Source organism: Bos indicus x Bos taurus, chromosome 5 (genome assembly GCF_003369695.1).
Source record: "Bos indicus x Bos taurus breed Angus x Brahman F1 hybrid chromosome 5, Bos_hybrid_MaternalHap_v2.0, whole genome shotgun sequence".
Classification (NCBI taxonomy): domain Eukaryota; kingdom Metazoa; phylum Chordata; class Mammalia; order Artiodactyla; family Bovidae; genus Bos; species Bos indicus x Bos taurus.
Genome location: NC_040080.1, coordinates 21,203,224 through 21,228,015, shown reverse-complemented (window position 1 = coordinate 21,228,015; position 24,792 = coordinate 21,203,224). Strand labels below are relative to the sequence as shown.

Genomic DNA, 24,792 nt, shown 5'->3' with positions numbered 1-24,792 from the left:
TGTAAAAAAAGTTTGCATTCATGTAAAAAAAAATGATTCTTTGTTGACTGAGCCACTAGGGAAGCCCATAGTATAACTATTGACTAGTATTAACTAGTATACTATTCGTGTGACTAGTATAACTATTCTCTACACTTATGTGTGTTCAATGTTTTCCATAATAAAAGTTACAGTAGAAAAAAATCATCAGTCATTCTTATTATAAAAAAGGTTAAGATATTAAGAGATTTAGTATTTAGGAAGGTGAGAAGGAATAGTATTCTCTGGGAAGAGTGTGGGACAGGGTGATGAATAGATTACAGAATTGTAGGGTTCTTTTGTTAAGATTTGTAAGCGAAGAAGCATGTTTTTCAAACATTTGCCTTGTCAAGGAAGTCAGTTTTTCTTGCTCCCCTTTCAGGTATGGTCTCATGAAGTCCTGCTGGCATTGGAGTGAGGACAGCCGCCCCTCACTTAGAAAGCTACAGTCGTGTCTCGAAACTGCTGCTCAAAGTGCAAATGACAAGGCTGTGTTGCAAGTACCGGAGTTGGTGGTACCTGAACTGTACGCAGCTGTGGCAGGTGTCAGCGTGGAGAGTGTCTCCTACTGCTACAGCATCTTCTGAAGGTCCTGGGACAACACCCACTTTGGGGAGATCGTATACTCTTGAAAGCAGTTTCTCCAAGAACAAAGACTTTTCTAGTGGGAGTTAAAAGGAGAAATGGGACATGAATCTTGAATCTTCCCCTACACATTTCACTAGAAACCTGAAATGATGCTGGGTGAGACTGCCCTCACCATGTACCCTTGAGACGGAGAAATGCAGTTCATTTCTGCTGTCCCAATTCTGAAGACACAGGGTAGATGGGTTGGACAGTGTCCGTTCAAGGGAGGTTTTACAAATTTGCAATCTTTGTTGCAACATGGCATGGATAAGTTGGTCCCTCCTACCACAGGCTTGTTTCCTTTGTTTCCAAACTCTGACTATAGTAAGGTCCAGAAAATTGGAATCAAATGAGGGAAGAGAAAGTTGATAAAGAAATTTATGAAAAGAAAATGAAAGGTTCTATTTTCTCAGGAGTATAGATGAAGACCAAGGTCCATCCTTCACAGAGAAAGGAGAGGAAGGTCATATAGTTCTTCACTTCTGGTCCATTCTTGCAGGGATGAAGGAGAACCATTAAGGAAGATTTCTGAGCTCTCCATAAGGTATAAGCTCACCCTATATGGAGAAATGCAGCCCCCTTTTATCTAATTCTGAGATAGGTAAATCCTGTTGGTACTATTCTAACTAGAAGCTGGAGGGGTGATTCCATGATTAAGAGCATTGTTTATGTATCATCCATCAGGCTGGCATTCTGGTCCCTGTTAGAATAGGGAAATCAACCCTGAATATTTATTGGAAAGACTGATGCTGAAGCTGAAGCCCCAGTACTTTGGCCACTTGATGTGAAGAGCCGACTCACTGGGAAAGACCCTGATGCTGGGAAAGGTTGAGAGCAGGAGGAGAAGGGGGCGACAGAGGATGAGATGGTTGGTTGGTATCACTGACTCAACGGCCATGAATGAGCAAAGTCCGAGAGATAGTGAAGGACAGGGAAGCCTGGTGTGCTGCAGTTCATGGGATCACAAAGAGTTGGGCATGACTGAGTGACTGCACAATGACAAATGAGACTATGGAGACTGAGCTCAGAGAGTCCAATAGGGTTGATGATGAATAGACTGTGTATGTATTTAATAAGTGGGAAATATGGAAACCAGCAGGGGTGCTCACTAGGTCAGGATGCCTTCAAGGAGTGCTAGAAAAAGATGTAACCTGAGATAGAAGGATGGGAGGTTCTGATTTTCAATCATTCAATGATGTACTGTGAAACTTATTTCATTAAATCAATATTTATTGAGTGAAAGTATACATTTTGGGTTATACAGTTGCCAAAATCTTGACAATAAGGAGGACGAAAATAAATAAATGTGAATTAATGTCAACAGGAAAATTCAAGAGACAATCTACATTGTCAAAAAAGATTCCTCATGTGTAAAAAGGGGATAATACCCACTTCACAGGGTTGTTGTGAGAATGGAATGAAAGGGTGTTATTTGTACCACATGTGGCATGTACTATATGACAATAAATATTAATTTCCTTACCCACCCCTTTACTATCCTAGGTCCTCCTTCACATATTTTTCATTTAACATCTGTGGTGACCAAGAAGAGAACCTTGGTCTGCCAGTCACATTGCAAGGCAGGACATACTTAGAGATGATGGTATAGTACAAATTGTTGTTGTTGTTTAGTTGCGTCTGACTCTTTTGTGACTCCATGGACTGTAGCCCCCCAGGCTCCTCTGTCCAATGGATTTCCCAAGCAAGAATACTGGAATGGGTTCCTTCCCCAGGGGATCTTCTCGACCCAGGGGCAAACCCACATCCTCCTGCATTAGCAGGCGAATTCTTTATCACTGAACCACCCGGGGAAGCCTATAGTACAAATACCACATGACTGAAATGAGGAAGTCATTATTTTTGTGTGAGTGACTGGATGATGGCAGTCACCTCCTACTATTTCAACATACTAGAAGTATCATGACTATCACAATTCAGTTGAACACATGGTCTGATTTTAAAGAATACATCAGGTACTCTTGAAGAGACATTCAAGGCTACTATAGGAAAGCTGACTGGCAGTTGAAAAAGTTTGCATAATCCTGATGGAGTCACCCAACTGCATAACAATTCTTGCACCTGTAGGAATACTATAGTGACTAGTCAGAATTTTAATATGTGCTAAGTAGCAATAGGGAGAAGGGAGGTAGAATGGCTCAGCACAAAACAATGAAATCCTATGGATTGCCATTGTTCTCAGCTGTTCCCTTATGTCTAATTTACAAAATATTTATTCAATATTTTCAAAGAATTGAGTGTTAAGGGCATCTGTGCCAGACACTGTGCTAGATGCTGGATAAAAGAAACAGTGTTGGATTAGAGTCTAGAAAGCAAGGGACGTTATAGACATGTTTGTATGCATAACGTGTGGTGTGGAGATGGTGAAGGTCAGGGAGGCCCCAGTGTGCTGCAGTCCTTGGGATCGCAAACAGTCGGACCCGACCTGGCGACTGAACAACAAGAATGTGAATTTGTGAATTACAAACCGTTGTAAGTGCTATGAAGAAAAAGTACAGGGTAAATGGAAGGGAGTAAAAAGAGGGGACCTGGCTGAAAAAAGTGGCATTTGAAATGAGACCTTAGAAAGAGGGTGAGTAAGCCTGACAGTGAAGAGAAGAGCTTTCCAGGAGAAGGATGATTTACATGAAAACACTGAGGCAAGAAAAAGAGCAGTTTGAGGAACTGCAGGGAGGCACAGTGAGGCAGGAGGGGAGTGGTGCCAATGAAACAGAGCGGTGCTCTTTCACACTGTATTTTTTTTCCCCAAGGGAAATAATGAATTCGCCTTTAGCAACAATATTCAAAGTAGTACTTGATACTCATCCATCATGGGTAATTTAGAAATAACAAAAATCAACTCTATCAAAATTCTGGGAATAAGTTAGATGATCCAGGAGAGAATACTTCACAAAATACCCACCATGTACAAAAATAGACTCAGTGGAAAAGTACAGTTTTAAAAATATGTAAGAGGAACAAAATATTAATTCTGCAAATAGTTGTTCATTTTATACCACATACAAAGCTCAAAGTTAGTCTCCCTGGAGAAAATAAAGACAAACCTGAATGACTCAAGTCCTCAAGTCACTTATTTAGTAGTAAACTGGTGCCTCCATTTTTTTTTATTACATATCTTTATTAGGAACAATATTTTGAACACTTGATCCCAATAAAAGTATAGTAATTTATATAGAGATGTAAAATATACACAGTATAAAATAAATGCAATATAAATTTAAAGGGGTAAGATAAAGGTGAAATAAATTTATTTTTAAAATATTTTGCTAACTTATTTCACATTGTATGTTAATGTTTGTTTTGATAGAAGACAAAGAAACAGACGACTGCTATTTTCAACTTGATTTGTTTTTCTACATATAGATCTGGAAAACTGGATATAGTAATTGTTTATTCAAAGAAAACTGGATTTTCCCCTCAATTGGCCAGGCTTTTTCCAAAAGGACAGTTATATTTCTGGCATATTTCACTTATCATTCAAATCAGGTATTTCCAAGGTAATGAATAGAAAAGAGAATTATAATGTCTACCATTTAATCAAGTTGAATCCGTGTTAGGATTTGTTTTATTGTTTTGATTTCCTCATCTCCCAGTCTTTCTTTTCCAATTTATCCTTTATGGTTAAAAAACAATTCTAACATAGCTAGGAACTGAGCGAATGCCGACCTGGAAATCATGTCCTATTGAAACTTGACAATGTAACTTAACTTAGAATAATCTGAACCAGAGTTCTCAAATCATGTTCGTGCACAACACTTTAGGTATTTTGTGCCTGAAGAATCCCATGGACAGAGGAGCCTGGAGTCCACGGAGGTCACAAAGAGTTGGACATGACTGAGCACTTAGATTAAATTTGAATAATATTTTTCACCATTTTAAATAAAAAGTAAATCAGTTCAGTTCAGTTCAGTTCAGTCGCTCAGTCGTGTCCTACTCTTTGCAACCCCATGGACTGCAGCACTCCAGGTCTCGCTGTCCATCACCAGCTCCCGCAGTCTACTCAAACTCATGTCCATTAAGTCTATGATGCCATCCAACCATCTCATCCTCTGTAGTCCCCTTCTCCTGCCTTCAATCTTTCCCAGCATCAGGGTGTTTTCAAATGAGTCAGTTCTTTGCATCAGGTAGCCAAAGTATTGGAGTTTCAGCTTCAACAGCAGTCCTTCCAAATTATTCAGGACTGATTTCCTTTAGGATTGACTGCTCGGTAAATGGAAAAAGTAAATAGAATCTTCTAAATCTTAACCTTAACCAGCCAACTCATTGGAAAAGACCCTGATGCTGGGAAAGATTGAAGGCAGAAGGAGAAGAGGGCAACAGAAGATGAGATGGCTAAATGGCATCACCGATGCAATGGACATGAACTTGGCAAACTCCAGAAATGGTGAGGGACAGGGAAACCTGGCATGAGTCCATGGGGACTTGAAGAGTCAGACATGATGGGGCAACTGAACAACAGCTGTTACTAAATTTTTGCTCTACCATGACTCATAAAAAATAAGTATGTGTTAAATACAACAGAAGACTGAGAAAATAAGCCATTATGCTTAATTTAGCAGACTGGCTTTACTTGTTTTGGATATAAGAGTCAGTGGTTATGCTATGTGTTAGAAGCATATAATACTGTCATATGCATGAAAAATCATTAGTTTGAATAATGGAATTGAGTATATCACCATGTCTTAATAATCAGCAATACCTTCAAGTGCTCACTATATATGAACATGTTTGAAAAACAATGGTGTGGAAGTTGTGGTGTTTCTGCACAATGATGGTTCTCTTATTTTAAAAAAGTAACACCACTGAGTGCTCTAAAAGACATACATGGTTGAAAGAGAGAAGTTACTTCAGGAGAGAAGAGAGAAAGGTGGTGGATGTAATAAAGACTGAAATATACTGTAGTCATTCTTACATTTAAAGACATTTCAATCACCTAAGAGTACTGTTTTAGACCATATAATATTCTGAATTTACTACTTTGATCCTTTTAATGGGATGAGTTAGCCTTAAAAGCTTTTTTTTTTTTTTTTTTTATAAATACAAAACCAAAACTATTCAAAAGCTACTGATAAGGGAATAAGGACAAAAAACTACCCTTTCCAGTATTTATCACAGGAAAGTCAGAACATATTTCTGGAGATTGTAAGTAGGAATTATTTGATAATTTTAAATACTGGGGCAAAAGGCAAAAAAGGTATGAGGACAGAGAAGACCCAAGAGATCAAAGGAAGAGAGAATTTTAGACACTGGAAAAAGTGGAACATTTTAGAAGACTAAATTAACACTTATAAGAAATAATCATCTCTGACCATAGCCCTCTGACTTGTCACCATGAAGCTGAAAATAAAAAACTTAAAAACTCTAGTGGGAAATCATTATTTTATAAATGTATATTGTGTATTTGATTAAATCATTAAGCCTTAATTTCAGCTGGAGTTGGAAAATAAAATGTTTATTTCTTAATTACTTCACATAGGTTTTTGAAGCTGAGCCCAAACATTAATTTTCATAAACTAATACTAGTAAGTATGCTCTAGTTTGAAGCCTACAGCCACTGAAATTGAAATTTCTGTGTTCCAAAAATATTTTCACTATTTCCAGCCCATGCAGAAGCCTATGAACTGCCTCTTATTTATTGTCCCAGGTAGCCACTAGACATGTCTGGCTATTTAATATTAAGTTCACACAACTAAAATAAGATCTAAAAATAAAAAAAATTCAGTTCCTCAGTCTCACTAGCCACATTTCAAGTGCTCAATAGACATTCAGAACATTTTTACTCTGAAGTATAACATCCAAGACCACAATACACAAATGCTTTATCACATTCCAATTTTTATCATGATACAAGAGATAACACAATTCGACTTTTTTTGTGGTGGTTGTTTCAGCTAATTATAAGAAGGATTTAAGTATATTTTCACACTTCATCTTAATAACAGATAGAGTTAGGATTAGTCTTGAGCTCAGATTTCTGTTTAGGAGATAAAGTCAGTCAAGGGTTACAAATAAAAATCTTAACACCCTGCATTCCATAAGCTCTGTTTACACAGTCACAGATCTGGCGTCTGTAGCTGTCTCTAGGTAAGCATGAACTCTGGCACATGTGCCAACAACTGGAAGGAAAAGCATTAGGGAATCCAAAGAGTGCACAAAAAACAGACCAAATGGATTACTGCCTATATTTCCAGAGATACTATAGAATATTGTGGTCAAGTTTCTGTAGATCATTTTTGTGATAAACACAGTGACTGACTCATCCCAGTTTGCCTGGGAAGTTCCACGTTTTAAGACTGAAAGTCCCACATTCCAGGAAACGCCTTGGTCTGGACAAAACTGGAGAGGTCAGTCACCCAAGAGGTGAGGGATGGTGCTATGTTTCTTGTATATTTTCTATAATAGAAGCCTATATTGGAATCAAATAATTTTTCTATATTAACATTTATATAGTGGTTAATATGGGTTTCCATATTGACAGTTATACAATTGCTAATACTTCACAAAACCTGCTCAGTCTGTTTTTCTGGTTATTCCACTTCCATGAACTTTGTGTTCTAATGATACCGAATTTCTTGGCTTTCCAAAGTCATGCATTGTAACACTGCTGTGCCTTTGCTCAGGCTGTTTGCTTTTCCATCCCTCCAAACATATAATGAATTTATCCAACAAGGTCCAATTCAAATAGCATCTTGTCACAAATCTTCCCTGATATTTCCCTTCTTCCACTTCCCCTCTTCCCCAATAAAGTGACTTGAGTCCTCTGCAATATTACCAGCATTAAACAAACAAAATTTTCTTATAGCATTTGCTTTCATGGACTAATATGTATCTACATGTTCATTTTCTAGACCACAAGCACAAAGGACTATTTTTATTACCAGTGCCCAACCATTTCTGGCACATAGGAAATGCCCATTGTAACTCATCATATGTTGTTTCATAAATTTTAAATCTTATTTCACATAATCTCATCTGGTCCTTTCAACAATTCTTTGAGCTTGACAAAGTTGATTGTAGTCTATTCATTTAAGCCAATAAAACGGCTTAAAGATAGGGTCTTAGACTAAGTTAGGTAGAGATAATTAATGGGCATAAATCCCAGTCTTCTGACTGCCACTCTCTTTATCAAGTCCCACTGAAGGTTAAAGGGTATCCAACAAGCAGGATTATTCTGTGTGTCGATAAAAGAAAGGTAATCAATATATCCGAAGAGCGGAAAAAAACAAAAAACAAAAAAAACCAGGCTTTGCGTAAAGCTCAGCTTGTCTTTCCCCATCCTTCAAAACCCACCCCAGATGAGCGCTATTTCCCCAGTATAACTCTATAGCATAAGAAATCTGGGCTAAACCACTTGATCTGTGATCAAATTGCCGAAACTCCAATAACCGAACAAGTTTTATTATTGATAAAAATTTTTTTCGTATCATGACTGTCAAGAGATTTTGCTTCAATGTACTCTTCAAATTTTCAGACCGCCTGTCTTGATGGATTCTTTCTACTTTGTCTCGTCTGGCTTCTAGATGCCAGAAAACGAGCCATCATTGAAAATGAGCCATCATTGTCCAAATGGGAGAGGCCTGTGTTAGAAGTCTAGCAAGAGAAATGGCTGTACTGCAGATCTGCATTCTAATTCTGGGCTTTTATCTTGACTCATCCCACTAACCTGGGGAATAAGGCCACACCCACCTCACGGGATGCCGTGAGACCCAAAAGTCAGAGCAACTTTTAATTTACAACTTAGAGCAACTCCGAACTTAGTTCGGAGGCCATGGCAAATGTTTTCATATTTTATCACTTGTGCTTTCCCAATATAATATGATCTAACTAATTTTGAAAATAATATGACCTTAGTAAAGCAAAGTTCAGGTCGGTGCAACGCTGGCCCACCGCACCCGTCTCCCACCCGCTTTTCTCTCGGGCCGAGGGAGGCTGAAGCGGCGCGCTCGCTGTGACGTGTACTCATTCTTGGGCGACTGACGTCACTACCAGGCGCCGGGAGTCACGTCGGCCGGTCCTTCGGCGGGCTTTTCGGGGACAAAGATGGCTATGGCCAGCGATTTCTACCTGCGCTACTACGTAGGGCATAAGGGCAAGTTTGGACACGAGTTTCTGGAGTTTGAGTTTCGGCCGGACGGTGAGCGGAGGAGCGGCGACTGCCGCTACTGGGAGTGATGCTAAGCAGGGGAGAAGAGAGGCGGAGAGGCCGCGAAGGAGGCAGGGTGGGTGGGTGAGCTTGCTCAGGCTCGCGAGTGTACGGTTGGGTCCAGGAGCTTAAAAATGTAGGAAGCGTGGATTGGTTTAGGGGAATAAAAGAGAATTAATCGGTGTCAATTATTTCAGAAAAGCCTATGCTGCCTTTGATCCTAAAGTTCAAACTATAGTAATCAGAATTCTAGAATCATTTCACCGGAAGGGACCTTAAAGGCCTTCTAGTTAATCAACCTAATACTTGGACATTTTTTGAAAACATCCCCACCACACGGTGGACCCTTGGACGCTTAAAATCTTCCTGTAAATAGTAATTTTCAGACGGCCCATTCATCCTGAATGAATTTACTCATTCAGGCACTGTATGGAAGGCAACAAGTCGAAAAAAGCAAATGAGTCCTGCTCTGAAGGCGGGAAGCCCAACGTGTAGAAAAACGAGTGTAATGATGTCTTTCGGGTGCTTAAATACAGTTGTTCTCTATTGGATGCATTAAGACTATAAAAGGGGGCGTGGTTAGTTCTGCAAAAAAGAGTCGGAAATCTTTCGAGAAGGCGACAGCGACAGTTGAGATGAGTATTGGAATGAGAGGACATATTTTCTTGGTCTCAGGGAAAAAAGGAGTCAGACTCCTGAGCGCCGTATGAGCGGGGAAGGAGGGGGGAGGGGAGGTGAAACTGCCAGTTCCCCAACAAGTATGCAGCAAATTCTACATTTTTAAAACTAATTCTGTTTATAGTTGTACTGTATATTGAACTGTTATTGTAACAACAGTAGTCCAACTGCATAGACTGTGTTTTTGAATGCATATTATGTGCTGGGCAACACGTAAAAACAAAAATTGAGGGTACAGTAGTGCATAAGACGTTTTCATTCCCCTCAAGGAGTTATATCTTGGTGGATAACATAAACATAAAACTAAGTGTAAAGCTATATGCATATTAGGTGCTGTGTTCATGCTTTGGACAAAGTTCTGGGAGAGTATGCAAGAAAAATTAGGGGAGGATCACATACTAGGAAAAGGGAAGAATATCAGACATGTCAGGTAGAAGTCAGGGTAACTACATTCTGCAATTATTTGGGGACCTTAATCATCCCTAATCTTCCTGGTTCCCCTCAGGTAATTTCTAAATTTAGCTCAGGAGCCAAATTTACTTGAATTCTCTTTAACTTTTCTTTCTTCAGACTTCCTTGGTGGTTCAGATGGTAAAGCATCTGCCTACAGTGTGGGAGGCCTGGGTTCAATCCCTGGGTTTATACTGTCTTCAGGGTCTTGGCTCGTGAACAGCTTTTAGCTGGTCCGTGTCAATTTTAGCCAGTCACATGGATTAAGCAGTCTTTTCTTAATCTTCAGTTCAGTTCAGTCTCTCCAACTCTTGGTGACCCCATGGACTGCAGCAGACCAGGCTTCCCTGTCCATCACCAACTCCTGGAAGCTAAGTTCAAACTCATGTCCATCGAGACAGTGATGCCATCCAACCATCTCATCCTCTGTTGTCCCCTTCTCCTGCCTTCAGTCTGTCCTAGCATCAGGGTCTCTGCCAGTGAATATTCAGGACTGATTTCCTTTAGGATGGACTGGTTGGATCTCTTGCAGTCCAAGGTACTCTCAAGAGTCTTCTCCCAATACTACAATTCAAAAGCATCAGTTCTTCCACACTCAACTTACTTTATAGTGCAACTCTCACATCCATACATGACTACTGGAAAAACCATAGCTTTGACTAGAGGAACCTTTGTCAGCAAAGTAATGTCTCTGGTTTTTAATGTCTCTGGTGCTGTCTAGGTTGGTCATGACTTTTCTTCCAAGGAGTAAGCATCTTTTAATTTCATGGCTGCAGTCACCATCTGCAGTGATTTTGGAGCCCAAGAAAATAAAGTCTTACACTGTTTCCCCATCTATTTTCCATGAAGTGGTGGGACCAGGTGCCATGATCTTAGTTTTTGAATGTTGAATTTTAAGCCAACTTTGTCACTCTCCTCTTATACTTTCATCAAAAGGCTCTTTAGTTCTTTGCTTTTCTGCCCTAGGGGTGGCATCATCTGCATATCTAAGGTTATTGATATTTCTTTCGGCAACCTTGATTCCAGTTTGTGCTTTATCCAGCTTGGCATTTTGCATGATATACTCTACATAGAAGTTAAATAAGCAGGGTGACGATATACAGCCTTGATGTACTCCTTTCCCAATTTGAAACCAGTCTGTTGTTCCATGTCTGGTTCTAACTATTGCTTCTTGACCTGCATATAGATTTCTCAGAAGGCAGGTAAGGTGGTCTGGTATTCCCATCTTTTGAGGAATTTTCCACAGTTTGTTGTGATCCACACCATCAAAGGCTTTGGCGTAGTCAATAAAGCAGAAGTAGATGTTCACGTACTGTTGAAGCCTAGCTTAGAGAATTTTGAGCATTACTTTGCTAGCATGTGAGATGAGTGCAATTGTGCAGTAGTTTGAACATTCTTTGGCATTGCCTTTCTTCGGGATTGGAATGAAAGCTGACCTTTTCCAGTCCTGTGGCCACTGCTGAGTTTTCCAAATTTGCTGGCATATTGAGTGCAGCACTTTCACAGCATCATCTTTTAGGATTTGAAGTAGCTCAGCCGGAATTCCATCACCTCCACTAGCTTTGTTCATAGTGATGCTTCCTAAGGCCCACTTGACTTTGCATTCTAGGATATCTGGCTCTAGGTGAGTGATCACACCATTGGGGTTATCTGGGTCATGAAGAACTTTTTTATATAGTTCTTCTGTGTATTCTTGCCACCTCTTCTTAATATCTTCTGCTTCTGTTAGGTCTATACCATTTCTGTCCTCTATTGTGCCCATCTTTGCATGAAATGTTCCCTTAGTATCTCTAATTTTCTTGAAGAGATCTCTAGTGTTTCCCGTTCTATTATTTTCCTCTATTTCCTTGCATTGATCACTGAAGAAGGCTTTCTTATCTCTTCTTGCTATGGAAGAAGTCGGCATTCAAATGGGTATATCTTTCCTTTTTTCCTCTGCCTTTAGCGTCTCTTTTCTCAGCTATTTGTAAGGCCTCCTCAGACAGTCATTTTGCCTTTTTGCATTTCTGTTTCTTGGGGATGATCTTGATCACTGCCTCCTGTACAGTGTCAAACCTCTGTCCATAGTTCTTCAGGCACGCTGTCTATCAGATCTAATCCCTTGAATCTATTTCTTACTCTTACTGTATAATCGTAAGAGATTCGATTTAGGTCATACCTGAATGGTCTAGTAGTTTTCCCTACTTTCTTCAATTTAAGTCAGCTCCCAGTCTTGTTTTTGCTGACTGTATAGAGCTTCTCTTCTTTGACTGCAAAGAATATAATCAATCCAATTTCCGTGTTGACCATCTGGTGATGTCCATGTATAGAGTCTTCTCTTGTGTTGTTGGAAGAGGGTGTTTGCCTCTTCCAGTGTGTTCTTTGGGCAGAACTCTGTTAGCCTTTGCCCTGCTTCGTTTTGTACTCCAAGGCCAAACTTGCCTGTTACTCCAGGTGTCTCTTGACTTCCTACTTTTGCATTCTAGTCCCTTATGATGAAAGGGACGTCTTTTTTGGGTGTTAGTTCTAGTAGAAGGCCTTGTAGGTCTTCACAGAACCATTCAACTTCAAGTTCTTCAGCGTTAGTGTTGGGGCATAGACTTGGATTGCTGTGATAATGAATGGTTTGCCTGGAAACAAACAGAAATCATTCCGTCATTTTTGAGATTGTACCCAAGTACTGCATTTTGGACTGTTTTGTTGACTATGAGGGCTACTCCATTTCTTCTGAGCGATTCTTGCCTCCAGTAGTACATACACTGGTCATCTGAGTTAACTTCACCCATTCCAGTCCATTTTAGTTCACTGATTTCTAAAATGTCAATGTTCACTCTTGCCATCTCCTGTTTGACCACTTTGAATTTACTGTGATTCGTGGACCTAACATTCCAGGTTCCTATGCAGTGTTGTTCTTTACAGCATCGGACTTTACTTCCATCACCAGTCACATCTACAACTGGATGTTGTTTTCACTTTGGCTTTGTCCCTTCATTCTTTCTGGAGTTATTTCTCCACTCTTCTCCAGTAGCATATTGGGCACCTACCGACCTGGGGAGTTCATCTTTCGTGTGTCATATCTTTTTGCCTTTTCATACTGTTCATGGGGTACTCGAGACAAGAATACTGAAGTGGTTTGCCATTCCCTTCCCCAGTGGACCACGTTTTGTCAGAACTCTCCAGCATGACCTGTCTGTCATGGGTGGCCCTACAGGTCACGGTTCATAGTTTCATTGAGTTAGACAAGGCTGTGGTTCCATGTGATCAGTTTGATTAGTTTTCTGTGATTATGGTTTTCATTCTATCTGCCCTCTGATGGATAAGGATAAGAGGCTTCTTAATCTTCGATTGAGTATTTTCAGGGAAGTTTCATTTCAGAACAGTAGTTCTCATCTGCCACCACTGTTTGACAACCTTTCTATCAGTAATAATGAGACCCAAAGACAGCAGTTCCTTAGAGATTCACCTTATTAAGATAACCTATCATTTTAGAGGATCTGGATCACGTAACAACTGTACCTAGGCAACTGAACAGCCATGAGGAGAAGCGTACATCAGGGAGTATATCAACATTCAATGTAAATCAGAAAACAAACTAGCCAGTCTTTATTTGGAAGCAGCATGTAGTTTGTATTGCTTCTTAATTACAGTTCTAAAATAGTAGCATTACCATAATACATTGAATTGAAGGAAAATAAATGAAAACGTTTTGGAGTCGTGAGGAAGGAGTGTATATTGGTACAAAGTAGATTTAAGTCTGAATCTTGTGTGACTCTGAGCAAGTTACTTAACTCTCTGTTTTTCTTAACTGTGAATAGGTGAGAGAATGAAACCTACTTTTTAGGGTTGTTTTACAGATTAGATTAAGTGCTCTGGGTAACTCAGCACCAATAAGACATAAATAAGACAATCACACAATAAAGTAAGGTAAACTTTAAAAGAAACGTTAGTTCTTTTTTCAGATTCCCTGTTTAAATCATGATGTTGCTTAAGAAAATGGGTTTTGAAAATGACCCTCCTATTATATGAAATTATATTGAAGGCATGGAGTATAAACAGTTGATTGGCTTCAACTTCAGCCAGCTTAACAGCAAATGCATATCCAACATTGATCTTATACCAGGAGGGAGGAAATATTAATAAAAGTAGTATAATATAGTTTTTACCTTCAAAATTGCGTATGATGTCCTTTCTTTATTATTTTTTTTTAGCAGTTTTTGCTGTTAACAGATTGAATTTTTTTGTACTTCCTATAGGAAAACTTAGATATGCCAACAACAGCAATTATAAAAATGATGTCATGATCAGAAAGGAGGTACGTTCTTTTCAGATGTCTAATTTTTTTACATTAAGCCTGTTTTCCTCATGTCTGTGTTTTTACTTACCTATTTAAAGTACAGGTAAGGCTATAGAGAAGAGGCTGATTTATAGATTGAAAAAGGATTCTTTGTAGCATGTATAACAGCAGAAGAATCAATCTGAATATATTAAGTTGTAGTCCCACATTTGAGCATATCAGTTAATTCATTTTATAATTAACTTGGTCTTTTTACTCTGCTCATTATTTAAAAATAATTGACAATCATGTTTTAAACACAGGATGCATTTTAGATGAAAGTCTCAAAAGTTAGGTATAAGAAAGAGTTTACCGCACTCTGATGTGTATTTGCATTTGTCACTGTTCACCTCACAAATTTTGTGTTAACCACTCAGAGATATTTGATACAAGGTTTTAAGGAGGGAATAATGATACGAAGAGGGAAAAATACGTTTTAAAGGAAAGGGCAAGAGAGTGAAGAAAAAGCAATAAGAGAGATGAATGATTCTCTCCTTTTAGAATCAGAATTAAATTTTTCTCTAATGTTCTATTTGAATACTTAGGGTTGGTAACCACGTTTTATTATTTCTTTCTAAGTTGTGTCAAGACGTAGACCCTGACATTTTATTCCTTGCTTTCAGGCTTATGTACACAAGAGTGTAATGGAAGAACTGAAGAGAATTATTGATGACAGTGAAATTACAAAAGAAGACGATGCTTTGTGGCCTCCCCCTGACAGGGTTGGCCGGCAGGTTTGTAGTTAATAATTCTTTAAACGCATAAATTGTAAACATTATTAATAGAATTGTTGTGTTTCTCCTTATTTGTATAGAATAGATCCTCATTAAATCTTAGATTTTTTTCATCTAGTAGGCACCTGGTAAATGGTTTATAATTGGATTTCACTTTCCATCAATTTGTGAGCTACCTCCTAGTAATAAAGAAGTCAGTTTAGACATCTTTCTGAACAGTCTTCTCTGCAGCCACCGCAGCTAACCTTAGGATGTTTTCACAGTATTAGGATTAATTTCCATTATAGGTTAAGTACTTTTATTAGGACTAATGAGATCTTGCCTGCATGTATGCTCAGGCTTTTCTGACTCTTTTTGATCCCATGAACTGTAATCCACCAGACTCCTCTGTCCGTGGGATTTTCCAGGCAAGAATACTGGAGTAGGTTGCCATTTCCTCTTCCAGGGAATCTTCCCGACCCAGGGATCAAAGCCAAAGCCGTGTCTCTTGCATCTCCTGCACTGGCAGGCAGATTCTTTACCACTGGCACCACCTGGGAAGCCCAATGAGTTCTTAATAAATAATAAAAATACGTAGAAAAAAACACAAATGTTTGTTAAATTTGAGAATTAGGATTCTCACTATGAAAAATTCACTTTCTCTAGATATACAACTTTGAAAATTCTTATTTGCTTCTTTACACTCCAGAGAGAGATTTGATTGGTTTCTTTGTTCAAACTGACCATTGCCTTTGCCTGTCATATTCCCTTCAGAAAAATTGGTATTTCTCAAAGGGCTGCTGAAGAGCTCTGAAGGCCTGATTTCACTCTGTAGAAAGACAGTTTGATTTCTGAATTGGGTCTTTTCAACTGCTGGAAGAATGAGATATGACTGCAGGAGGAAGAAACACTTAATTTCGCTTTTGTGTGTTCCTGAGGATTATACTCTATAACAACTTCTTTGACTAGAAGAAAATGTGGAGAATAGATGCTGATGCTCTGTAGCAGTAACTTAACGCTTCTATTTAAAGAAACATTATTAGGAAAGCAAAGGTAATAGTTAACAGTATTTATTGTATTTACTGTGAACACTTTTAAGAAGTAAATTTAAATCCCTATTTGTTTTAGACATATATATATGTATATATATAGGCATTAAAAATCAGAAACAACAGCAGCAAACCTTTTATTATCTCTTAGACTCAAGGAGAAAGCAGTGTTTTCATCTACCCACTTGATCATGTGTTCATGTGTTTTGGATAATGGGGAGGATTACTTATGCTCTTGAAGTTGTCTGTTGGATTTTTAGGTAAAAGATTTTGATTGCTTGAGAGCTTTAGTTAATTATCCATTCTGTGTGTGTGCCATGCTGCTGCTGCTGCTAAGTCACTTCAGTTGTGTGCAGACTCTGTGCAACCCCATAGACAGCAGCCCACTAGGCTCCTCTGTCCCTGGGATTCTCCAGGCAAGAACACTGGAGTGGGTTGCCATTTCCTTCTCCAATGCATGAAAGTGAAAAGTGAAAGCGAAGTCGCTCAGTCGTGCCTGACTCTTAGCAACCCCATGGACTGCAGCATACCAGGCTCCTCCGTCCATGGGATTTTCCAGGCAAGAGTACTGGAGTGGGGTGCCATTTCCTTCTCCCATGTGTGTGCCATAAAGGGGCATGATTATATCTATTCTGATCAAATACAGAACTGGGAGTGTCTTTAATGGCATCTGTTAATTTAAACTGAAAACTCAATACAGACATAGCCTCTTAATTTTTCATTTTAGATTTGCAGATAAAATATGGAGAAAAATTTATACTTAATTTTGTACACTGGAAGCATAAATCTGTTTTATGCTGTTTTGTTTTCCTAGTTCTTAATTGCAATTGTTTTGTGAAGTCAAAAGAATATGAATCTTTCAGTTTTACAATCCGAGAGTTAAATATTAGTACCACCACGTATTAGTGGTTGCAAATACAAAGTTTTTTTTTTTTGTCTGCTTTTGAGTCTTGGGCTTCACATGTGTAACATCAGTCAATAAAGCTGACCTGAGAAAGACAGGCTTTATTAGCCCAGTTTTGGGGATTACAGAGAATATGTTTTTAAAGTCCCTATCAGCAGGCCTGATACACAGTAGGTGTTAAATAGTGCTGTTATTAACATTATGCAGTTTATTTGTAGAGCCTGGTAGAAAGGATAAATGTATTTGTATTTATTATATTAAAAATAGGCTTAAACCCATATTATTAGTTTTTATTGACATCATAAGAAACATTTCTGTGTAACTCTGAAGTCTGTCATTCATTCGATAGCATCTTCTTTATGAGATCTCGGAAAGCATTTCTTGATTCATCCTAATACTGGGGAACTCTGAGGAGTTGATGAGATTTTTACTTTACAGACATAGTTTATAGTTAACAAATTGTTTCTTTTTTATTTTTACCCCCTCCTCTATTATGGCTAGAAAACTTGCAGCTAAAATCGGGACCTCTTGGTTGTAAGAGGTGAATTTTTACATTAACTACATTTCTCTGTTTTATTTTTTTCAGGAGCTTGAAATTGTAATTGGAGATGAACACATTTCTTTTACCACATCAAAAATAGGTTCTCTTATTGATGTCAATCAGTCAAAGTGAGTATTAAAAGCATTAATAAAAGTTAAAGCATTTTGACTAAATTGACATGATTTATTAGAGAGGCTCATTTTAGAACCATAGCCAGTTTGTTGAGATTACTGTAATTGTATCCTATAGCAATTTATTATGTATGTGTAATCCTCATTTTTATATTAGTGAAGACTTGTTATCAAAGAAGTTAACAGTGTATTTTACTGATTGCCAAAAAATCTTAGTCTGGATGCAGCCCCACAGAATTTAAAAGAAATCCTTCTTGAATATCTCAGCCTTATTAGTTCCGTGTGACATCATTTGCCTCCTTGGGTTTAATACTTGAAAGAAATGGAGAAAACACAGATATAGCTTAAGTATGGCTGTAGCGATATGTGCCTTCCCAAGCTCTGTGTGTGACAGATACCTCTTACTATTATCTGAAAAATCTCTCTGCCTCCTACTACTTCTTTCCACTCTTTCCCCTCAAAATGTTCTTCTAGTGTTATTTTCAAGTTATCAGCGTAACTTGTAATAACTTACTTGTTTGCTTAACTGGTTACAGTGTAAAAGAGAGATAGGACTTTCAGAGAAAAGTTCAGAGAAAAGATAAAGATAGAAATTGTCCAGTACATCAGTTATATTAATAGTTATCAGAAAATCCTTTCTCCTCAGTTCCTTTAATTGTTTTTGGTTTTTGGTCTCTGTTTTGTTTTAAGAATTAATTTATATTATTATGTTGTTTCATCCTTGGAATAAAAAACTAACTTTTATCTTTTAAATTTTAGGGATCCTGAAGGCCTTCGAGTATTTTACTATTTGGTACAGGACCTGAAGTGTTTAGTGTTTAGTCTTATTGGATTACATTTCAAGATTAAACCAATCTAAACTATATGTTTTTTGAAACTGGGTTTATATTTAATTAAGGGGTGGGTGAGGGAGGATTTGTTCATTTATAATATTGCGGGTTGTATGAATGTGAAGCAAACTTTTTTGTATGCAAATTGAAAATAAGACAATATCTAAGCAGGCTTAATTGTTATCTTCACCTAGTCCAAGTGGGTTGAGCAGTCACCACACACATTAAACTGTAAATAAAAGCCACCTTTTGTTGAAATTTTGCTCCAATAAAACATCACAGCCTGGATGGAGAGTGCTTTTGGTTCTTCAGAAGGCCAGATCTCTGATTCATTTTAAAGATGAAAATTGTTCTAGAAGGTGTAACCTATGACAGAGGATCTTTTTTGTAGAAGCATATAGCCAGATTCCCATCTGTTTAAAAGCAATTGTAGATCTCCCCTTGTTTCTGCCACACCTGACCGAATTTAATTTTTTGGTGCTCATAGAAGTTTATAGAAGCTTTTGGATTTTTTATGTTTGTCACAAACTCCTTAGGGGTTATTCACATTTAAATATTTTTGTATAAGCAGTGATTTCCTCAAGGTTACAAAGGTAAAGTCAGTATCCAAAGTTAGACACATCTTTAATTATGTGCCTATTCCCATACTTCACAATACACATGTTTTGTATATCTGTGGGAAATAAATGAGTTCTCATCTCTACAAATTATTTAAAATTTGGACTTCCGTGTGTGTGCGTTTGTGTGTGTCTGTATTTACATCCTAACTCCTAATGAACACAAGTCCCAGTCATATTTCCCAGTTCCCTTCAACCTCTTTCTGATAGACTTGATTACTTTGCCTGTTAGTAACTCATACCCTGGTATTCTGTTACTTTTCCATCTGCACCTTCACTCTGAAAGTATGCAGTCCTGGCAGTCATCATCCACTTTGCCCAAAGATCAGTCAGGTCCCCTCTAGGGACCTTAGGGTGGAAGAACTGGGGTCTGACAGCTAGCCAGGGCTCTGGAGCAGCTAGACTAGAGCAACTCTGGTAAACTTCTGTGCAATAATAGAGATGCTCTCTGTATGAGCAGTCCAGTAGGGTAGCCACTGGATATTGCACGTGGCTACTGAGTAGTTGAGATGTGGCTAACATAACTGAATTTAGAGTCATTTTAATTAAAAGTAATGTTTTCCAATGTTTTATTATGAAAAATTTCAAACATAGAAAACTTAAAAGACCCATATATGTCAATTTAGATTCTATAACATTTTTCCTTTACTGTAAGAAGTCTAAGTTATGTCCTCTTGTTGGATTTTTCATTTACAGATGAAATAACAGGCATAATTGGTGCCCATAGACTTTTTTTTAGTGCTATTTAATTTTTAATAGGTTGAGATAGCCAAATGAGGCTGGTGGCTACCCTTTGGATAGTGTAGCTCTGGAGCACGGCTTGGTCACTTGTTTACTGTGGAGTGCCTTAAAATGCGTATCTTCTTCTGGTTTGCCATGCAAAGTCACCTGGTCTCCAAACCACATCTGTGAAAAACTGCTGTACTCCCCTTCAGGTTGCTTATATGAAAACAAGCATTTCTATTCAAGCTGTAGACCCTGATGAATGTGCAGTATAAAACCATGTTACACTGGATGTCAACTTCAAGGAGAAAAGGAGAAAACTCCTGTGGGCCCACAATGTGTGTGTCTGTATTTACATCCTAACTCCTAATGAACACAAGTCCCAGTCATATTTCCCAGTTCACATTTACTTCATTCTGTGGGTCCTGTTGAATAAGGTAATCCACTCAGGACTGAGCAAGACTGCAGAGAATTAGTCCTTGGATGAGAAAGTCTTTAATGTGTTAACTCTGTCCTCATTCATAACTTCCCCTAGGCTTCCCTGGTTGCTCAGTGGTAAAGAATCCGCCTGTCAGTACAGGAGGTGTGGGTTTGACCCCTGGGTTGGGAAGATCCCCTGGAGAAAGAAATGGCAACCCACTCCAGTATTCTTGCCTGGAAATTCCCGAGGACAGAGAAGCCTGGTGGACTACTAGCCATAGGATCACAAAGAATCCGACACAACTGAGGCAACTTACCACACATGCAGCGTTATATGACAATGAGGTTAAAAATTAAAAAAAATTAATGAATGACTTGAGGGTGAGCCTATAGTCCAAACCGTGTCATAGAGTAGCAAGAACTCTGAAGAATTAAAGTTCTTTATTATGGCACTGCTTCATGGAATTATTTTCCCTTTCAACTTGTGAATAGACTTTATCTCTTAGCGGCAGAGAATCGAATAGTTATCCAAAATCCTTTTTTTTTTGGCCATGATTTTTTCATGCTTACTTAATTTTGTGAGGTGTTCCTCTCATTTTGTTAGCAGTTGGAGGAAGGAAAATTTCTGTTCAGTTCATGGCTGGAGCCTAGTTGGGACAATAGAAGATTTTAACTCAGAATAGCTTTTACTGTAAAGATAAGAAGGACTAATAAAGTAGGTAGTTAGGGAAACAGGAAACTTCAAACAAGATGTTTTGAGTTTTTACTGTAAGAGCCAGGAAATTTCATATGGCTCTGGCGTAAAGTTTAGTCATTAGGACAAATAACCATGGGAGGGGGAACATGGCCAGGTGAAGTTACTCCTCCCAACAGAGTGATGCAGAACATCTTTCCCTGGAAGCTGGTGGTTATTCCTGAAACCTTCACTTCAGGCTGGGACAGGAAGAACAGCCTGCGGCTGTGAAAAGATAAGCCATTGAGGTTTGAAGGTGTGACTAGCAGCTGTGTGCTAAGCCTCTAGCTGACGAAATTAATATGATCAGGAACGGATGGGTAAAATGTGTGGTTTCCTAAATAACACCTTTAAGCAGCCAGGAAGTAAATAAATAAACGCTTTATGTATTCATGCTGTGTATGTGTCATGTGTGTTTTGCACAAAAGTGAAATCAGAAGACTGTACAAGAACATTCAAAATTTTCTTTAATTTTTTTTTTTTAATCGTTCTGTTTTCTTAAGGAGTGGGCGTAATAAAGTTTAGTGCGTCCATCTTGGGCTTCTTTGATTGAAAGACAATGCTAGGAGTTTCAGTGAGTCCCACCTGAAGTTACTGCTGTTATTTTGTGATGCTGGTTCTCTTCTTATTTAGGAAGAAATTTGCCTTTCTCAGAAATCAGAGCTTAGTAATAAAAATAAACTGGAGCTTAGAGGGAACAGCTACACAATTTGTCTTTCTAGTCATTAACCTCATTCTGTCTCTCTACAAAACTATGAAAAATCTAGGTTTTATAGTTAGTTCCTCTTTTCTTTAACCACCTTGTTCATCAATGGCACATGTAGGCATCATATGTCTTCTGTGTGCTACAGTTACAGTAACAAATGGGACCAATGCGGTACTCAAGGTATGGAGTTCATATATATAGAGGAAATGTAAATACAGGTATGTAAGTAAAAAAAATGTTCTACTCTCATCTAGTCTCCATGAGAGCTGTCCCCCCTCTTACCAGCTCTAAGCATATAAAACAAAAAAGCTCAACATCACCAATATCTCCATGGGGTGGTAAGATATAAAATAACCAGATCTTAAGTCACAATGCTTTTTTTTCTAGAGAGGCAGTGGAATGCTGCCATGTTTCCCAGCTCCTCCACTGTGTTAATATGTACTTGCCCCCCCCCGCCCCACATACTTTCTTCTAAGCATCTGCATTCCAAACTTGACATGTTGAGAAAGAGAACCTGGCTCACTGCGTCAGCATTTCTGGATTGCAGTCCTGGCTCTTTCACTATTTATAGACTCCTTGAACAGAGAGAAGAAAAAGAACATTCACTTATGTTTGAAACCTAAGAAATCCTGCCTGTAGAGCTAATCTAACTGAATTTTTCCGGGTCTATGAAGTAAGTGACATTCATGTTGAACCTGTGAGGAAACAGGCTTGGAAGAGTCTCATGTTCAAATTTTTACAGCTAGAAAGAATTTGAATCTTGGACTTCAAATGATAACATTTAATATTTAATGTTCATCAGCATTAGATCTGGTTAGCACTTTATATACCCTAAGTCTTGGGAGGCAAATATCACTACTTTACTTTTGGTGAGTCTGAGGTTTAAAGAAGTGAAGTGACTTGCCTCAAGTCACCCATGGAAGAGAGGGGCTGGTATTTCAAGCCAGATCTACTCAATTCCAGTGGAAAGAGATTTGTTGAAAATCCAGGCCCTTCTGAATTCAAAGTCCATCTGTGCTCTATGTATTCAGTCAAGCCTGATTTTAAACATGGGTCAAGAATTAGCCTGACAAATAGATGGGGAAACAATGGGAACAGTGACAGACTTTATTTTCTTGGGCTCCAAAATCACTGCAGATGGTGACTGCAGCCATGAAATTAAAAGATGCTTACTCCTTGGAAGAAAAATTATGACCAACCTAGGCAACATATTAAAAAGCAGACATTATTTTGCCAACAAAGGTCCATCTAGTCAAAGCTATGGTTTTTCCAGTGGTCATGTATGGATGTGAGAGTTGCACTATAAAGACAACTGAGCACCGAAGAATTGATGCTTTTGAACTGTGGTGTTGGAGAAGCCTCTTGAGAGTCCCTTGGACTGCAAGGAGATCCAACCAATCCATCCTAAAGGAAATCAGTCCTGAATATTCATTGGAAGGACTGATGTTGAAGCTGAAACTCCAATACTTTGGCTACCTGATGCAAAGAACTGACTCATTTGAAAAGACCCTGATGCTGGGAAACATTGAAGGTGGGAGGAGAAGGGGATGACAGAGGATGAGATGGTTGGATGGCATCACCAACTCAATGGACATGAGTTTGAGTAAACTCCAGGAGCTGGTGATGGACAGGGGGGGTCTGACGTGCCACAGTCCATGGGGTCACAAAGAGTCAGACACGACTGAGTGACTGAAGTGAACTAAACTGCCACATTTTGACAACATTACTATTTCGCCCAGCCTACTCCCTACGTTCTCTCATCAGACTTCATTCGTTCATTCATTTCTGGCATTGGGATCGAGGGCTCAGAATCTTTCTGTTTTGAGATCGACATAGCCAATGTGGGGTGAGGGTAAAGAGAAGAAAATGCCTAGCAGTAAATATTCCTGAAGTGTCCAGACTCTACCCATGAAATTTTGCTTGTGTGATTGGATTAAATTAGGTTCTGGGAGGTAATTCTGTTGACCACTTGTCCACGATGATAAATGGCAGACTCAGTGGTGATTCCAAGATTAAGGGTTGCATTGGAGAACAGGAGAGAGCCAGCTGAGGACCAGACAACAGGCAGCATAACCTAGGGGGTGGTAGTGGTCAGAACATTCAGTTGACTGTTTATCAAGTAGTCTGGGGAAGACCTGGGAGGTAAAGAATGGGGATGCCTTCTAAAGAAAGGGTGATGGTTTGGTTGTGGCTGAAAGAGAAAGGTAAGCAAGGAATGTGGTTAGAGCCTGGTGAAGTAGGGCTCGTTTGTCTCTGCATAATCAATTTCACCGTATGTTTTCCACATCACTTTCCCCACACTCCATATTCACCATTATCACCTGATTTGGAGAGCAATGTAAATTGATTTCATAGAACCGTACACCTGAAGACTGACAGTATCTGCATCAATTGAAAGTGAATGTCACTGAGAGATTTGGGGGTATTCTGGGAAGATCTGACTCAGAGAAACAGACTTACAGAAACTGATTTCTTTTTGCTGAAAGATCATGTCTTCATGAAGTAAGATTCATAGATGAAACTCAAATAGGAGAATAGTTTATCAGTATCTTTTAAGAATATCAAATGTTATCATTTTCATACAATTAGTATTGTGTAAACAGAAATAACTTTTCTGGGGGGGGCAATTGGTAATATGTATCAAAGCTCTTTAATTTACATACCCCTTGACCCCATATTTTGTTTAAAATGTTTTCCTTAGAAAATATTCAAAAGTACAGGCCAAACATTTTTTATATTCACAAAAAGTTGAAAACAACATAAATGTCCAGCAATACAGGATTTCCTGAATAAATTATGGTATAATCTATATCGATAATAACTATACAATTGTTTTTAAGATCACACTTTAGATGAATTATTTTTAAATGAGGAAACAGTAGAAAACAAGAGATCAAAAGTACTGTGTGTGGAATGACACCAACTCTGATAGCAAACAAAACATACAGATAAAAAACTAGAAGCATATACACCAAAATTTTATAGTGGAATTATGTTTTAAAATACTTTCTAAAATACGTTTATCTGCAATAAACATAAATGGAAAAAGAAATCTTTTATTGTTTTTTTAAATAATTATTTATTCATTTTAATTGGAGGATAATTACTTTACGATATTGTGATGTATGGCCTCTGCCATACATCAACATGAATCGGACATAGGCCTACATGTGACACCT

The 24,792-nt window shown here is 38.5% G+C and overlaps 2 protein-coding genes across 4 annotated transcripts in view; both read left to right on the top strand.

Moving 5' to 3' along the window:
* The window catches only part of STYK1 (serine/threonine/tyrosine kinase 1), a 53,219-nt gene extending 52,192 nt beyond the window's left edge, over positions 1-1,027 (top strand). For all 3 annotated transcript variants that reach the window (XM_027541343.1, XM_027541344.1, XM_027541342.1), the window contains one exon: positions 401-1,027. In XM_027541343.1, coding sequence (XP_027397144.1) covers positions 401-605 — 205 coding nt within the window. In that variant the 3' untranslated portion in view covers positions 606-1,027. The remainder of the gene's footprint in view (positions 1-400) is intronic.
* Positions 1,028-8,629: 7,602 nt separating this feature from the next.
* LOC113892478 (protein mago nashi homolog 2) lies at positions 8,630-19,131 on the top strand. Its single transcript, XM_027541341.1, has 5 exons — positions 8,630-8,797; positions 14,167-14,225; positions 14,870-14,980; positions 17,499-17,581; positions 18,344-19,131. The coding sequence occupies exons 1-5, from the start codon at positions 8,704-8,706 to the stop codon at positions 18,441-18,443; spliced, it is 447 nt and encodes a 148-aa protein (XP_027397142.1). The 5' UTR covers positions 8,630-8,703; the 3' UTR covers positions 18,444-19,131.
* Positions 19,132-24,792: the final 5,661 nt, after the last annotated feature.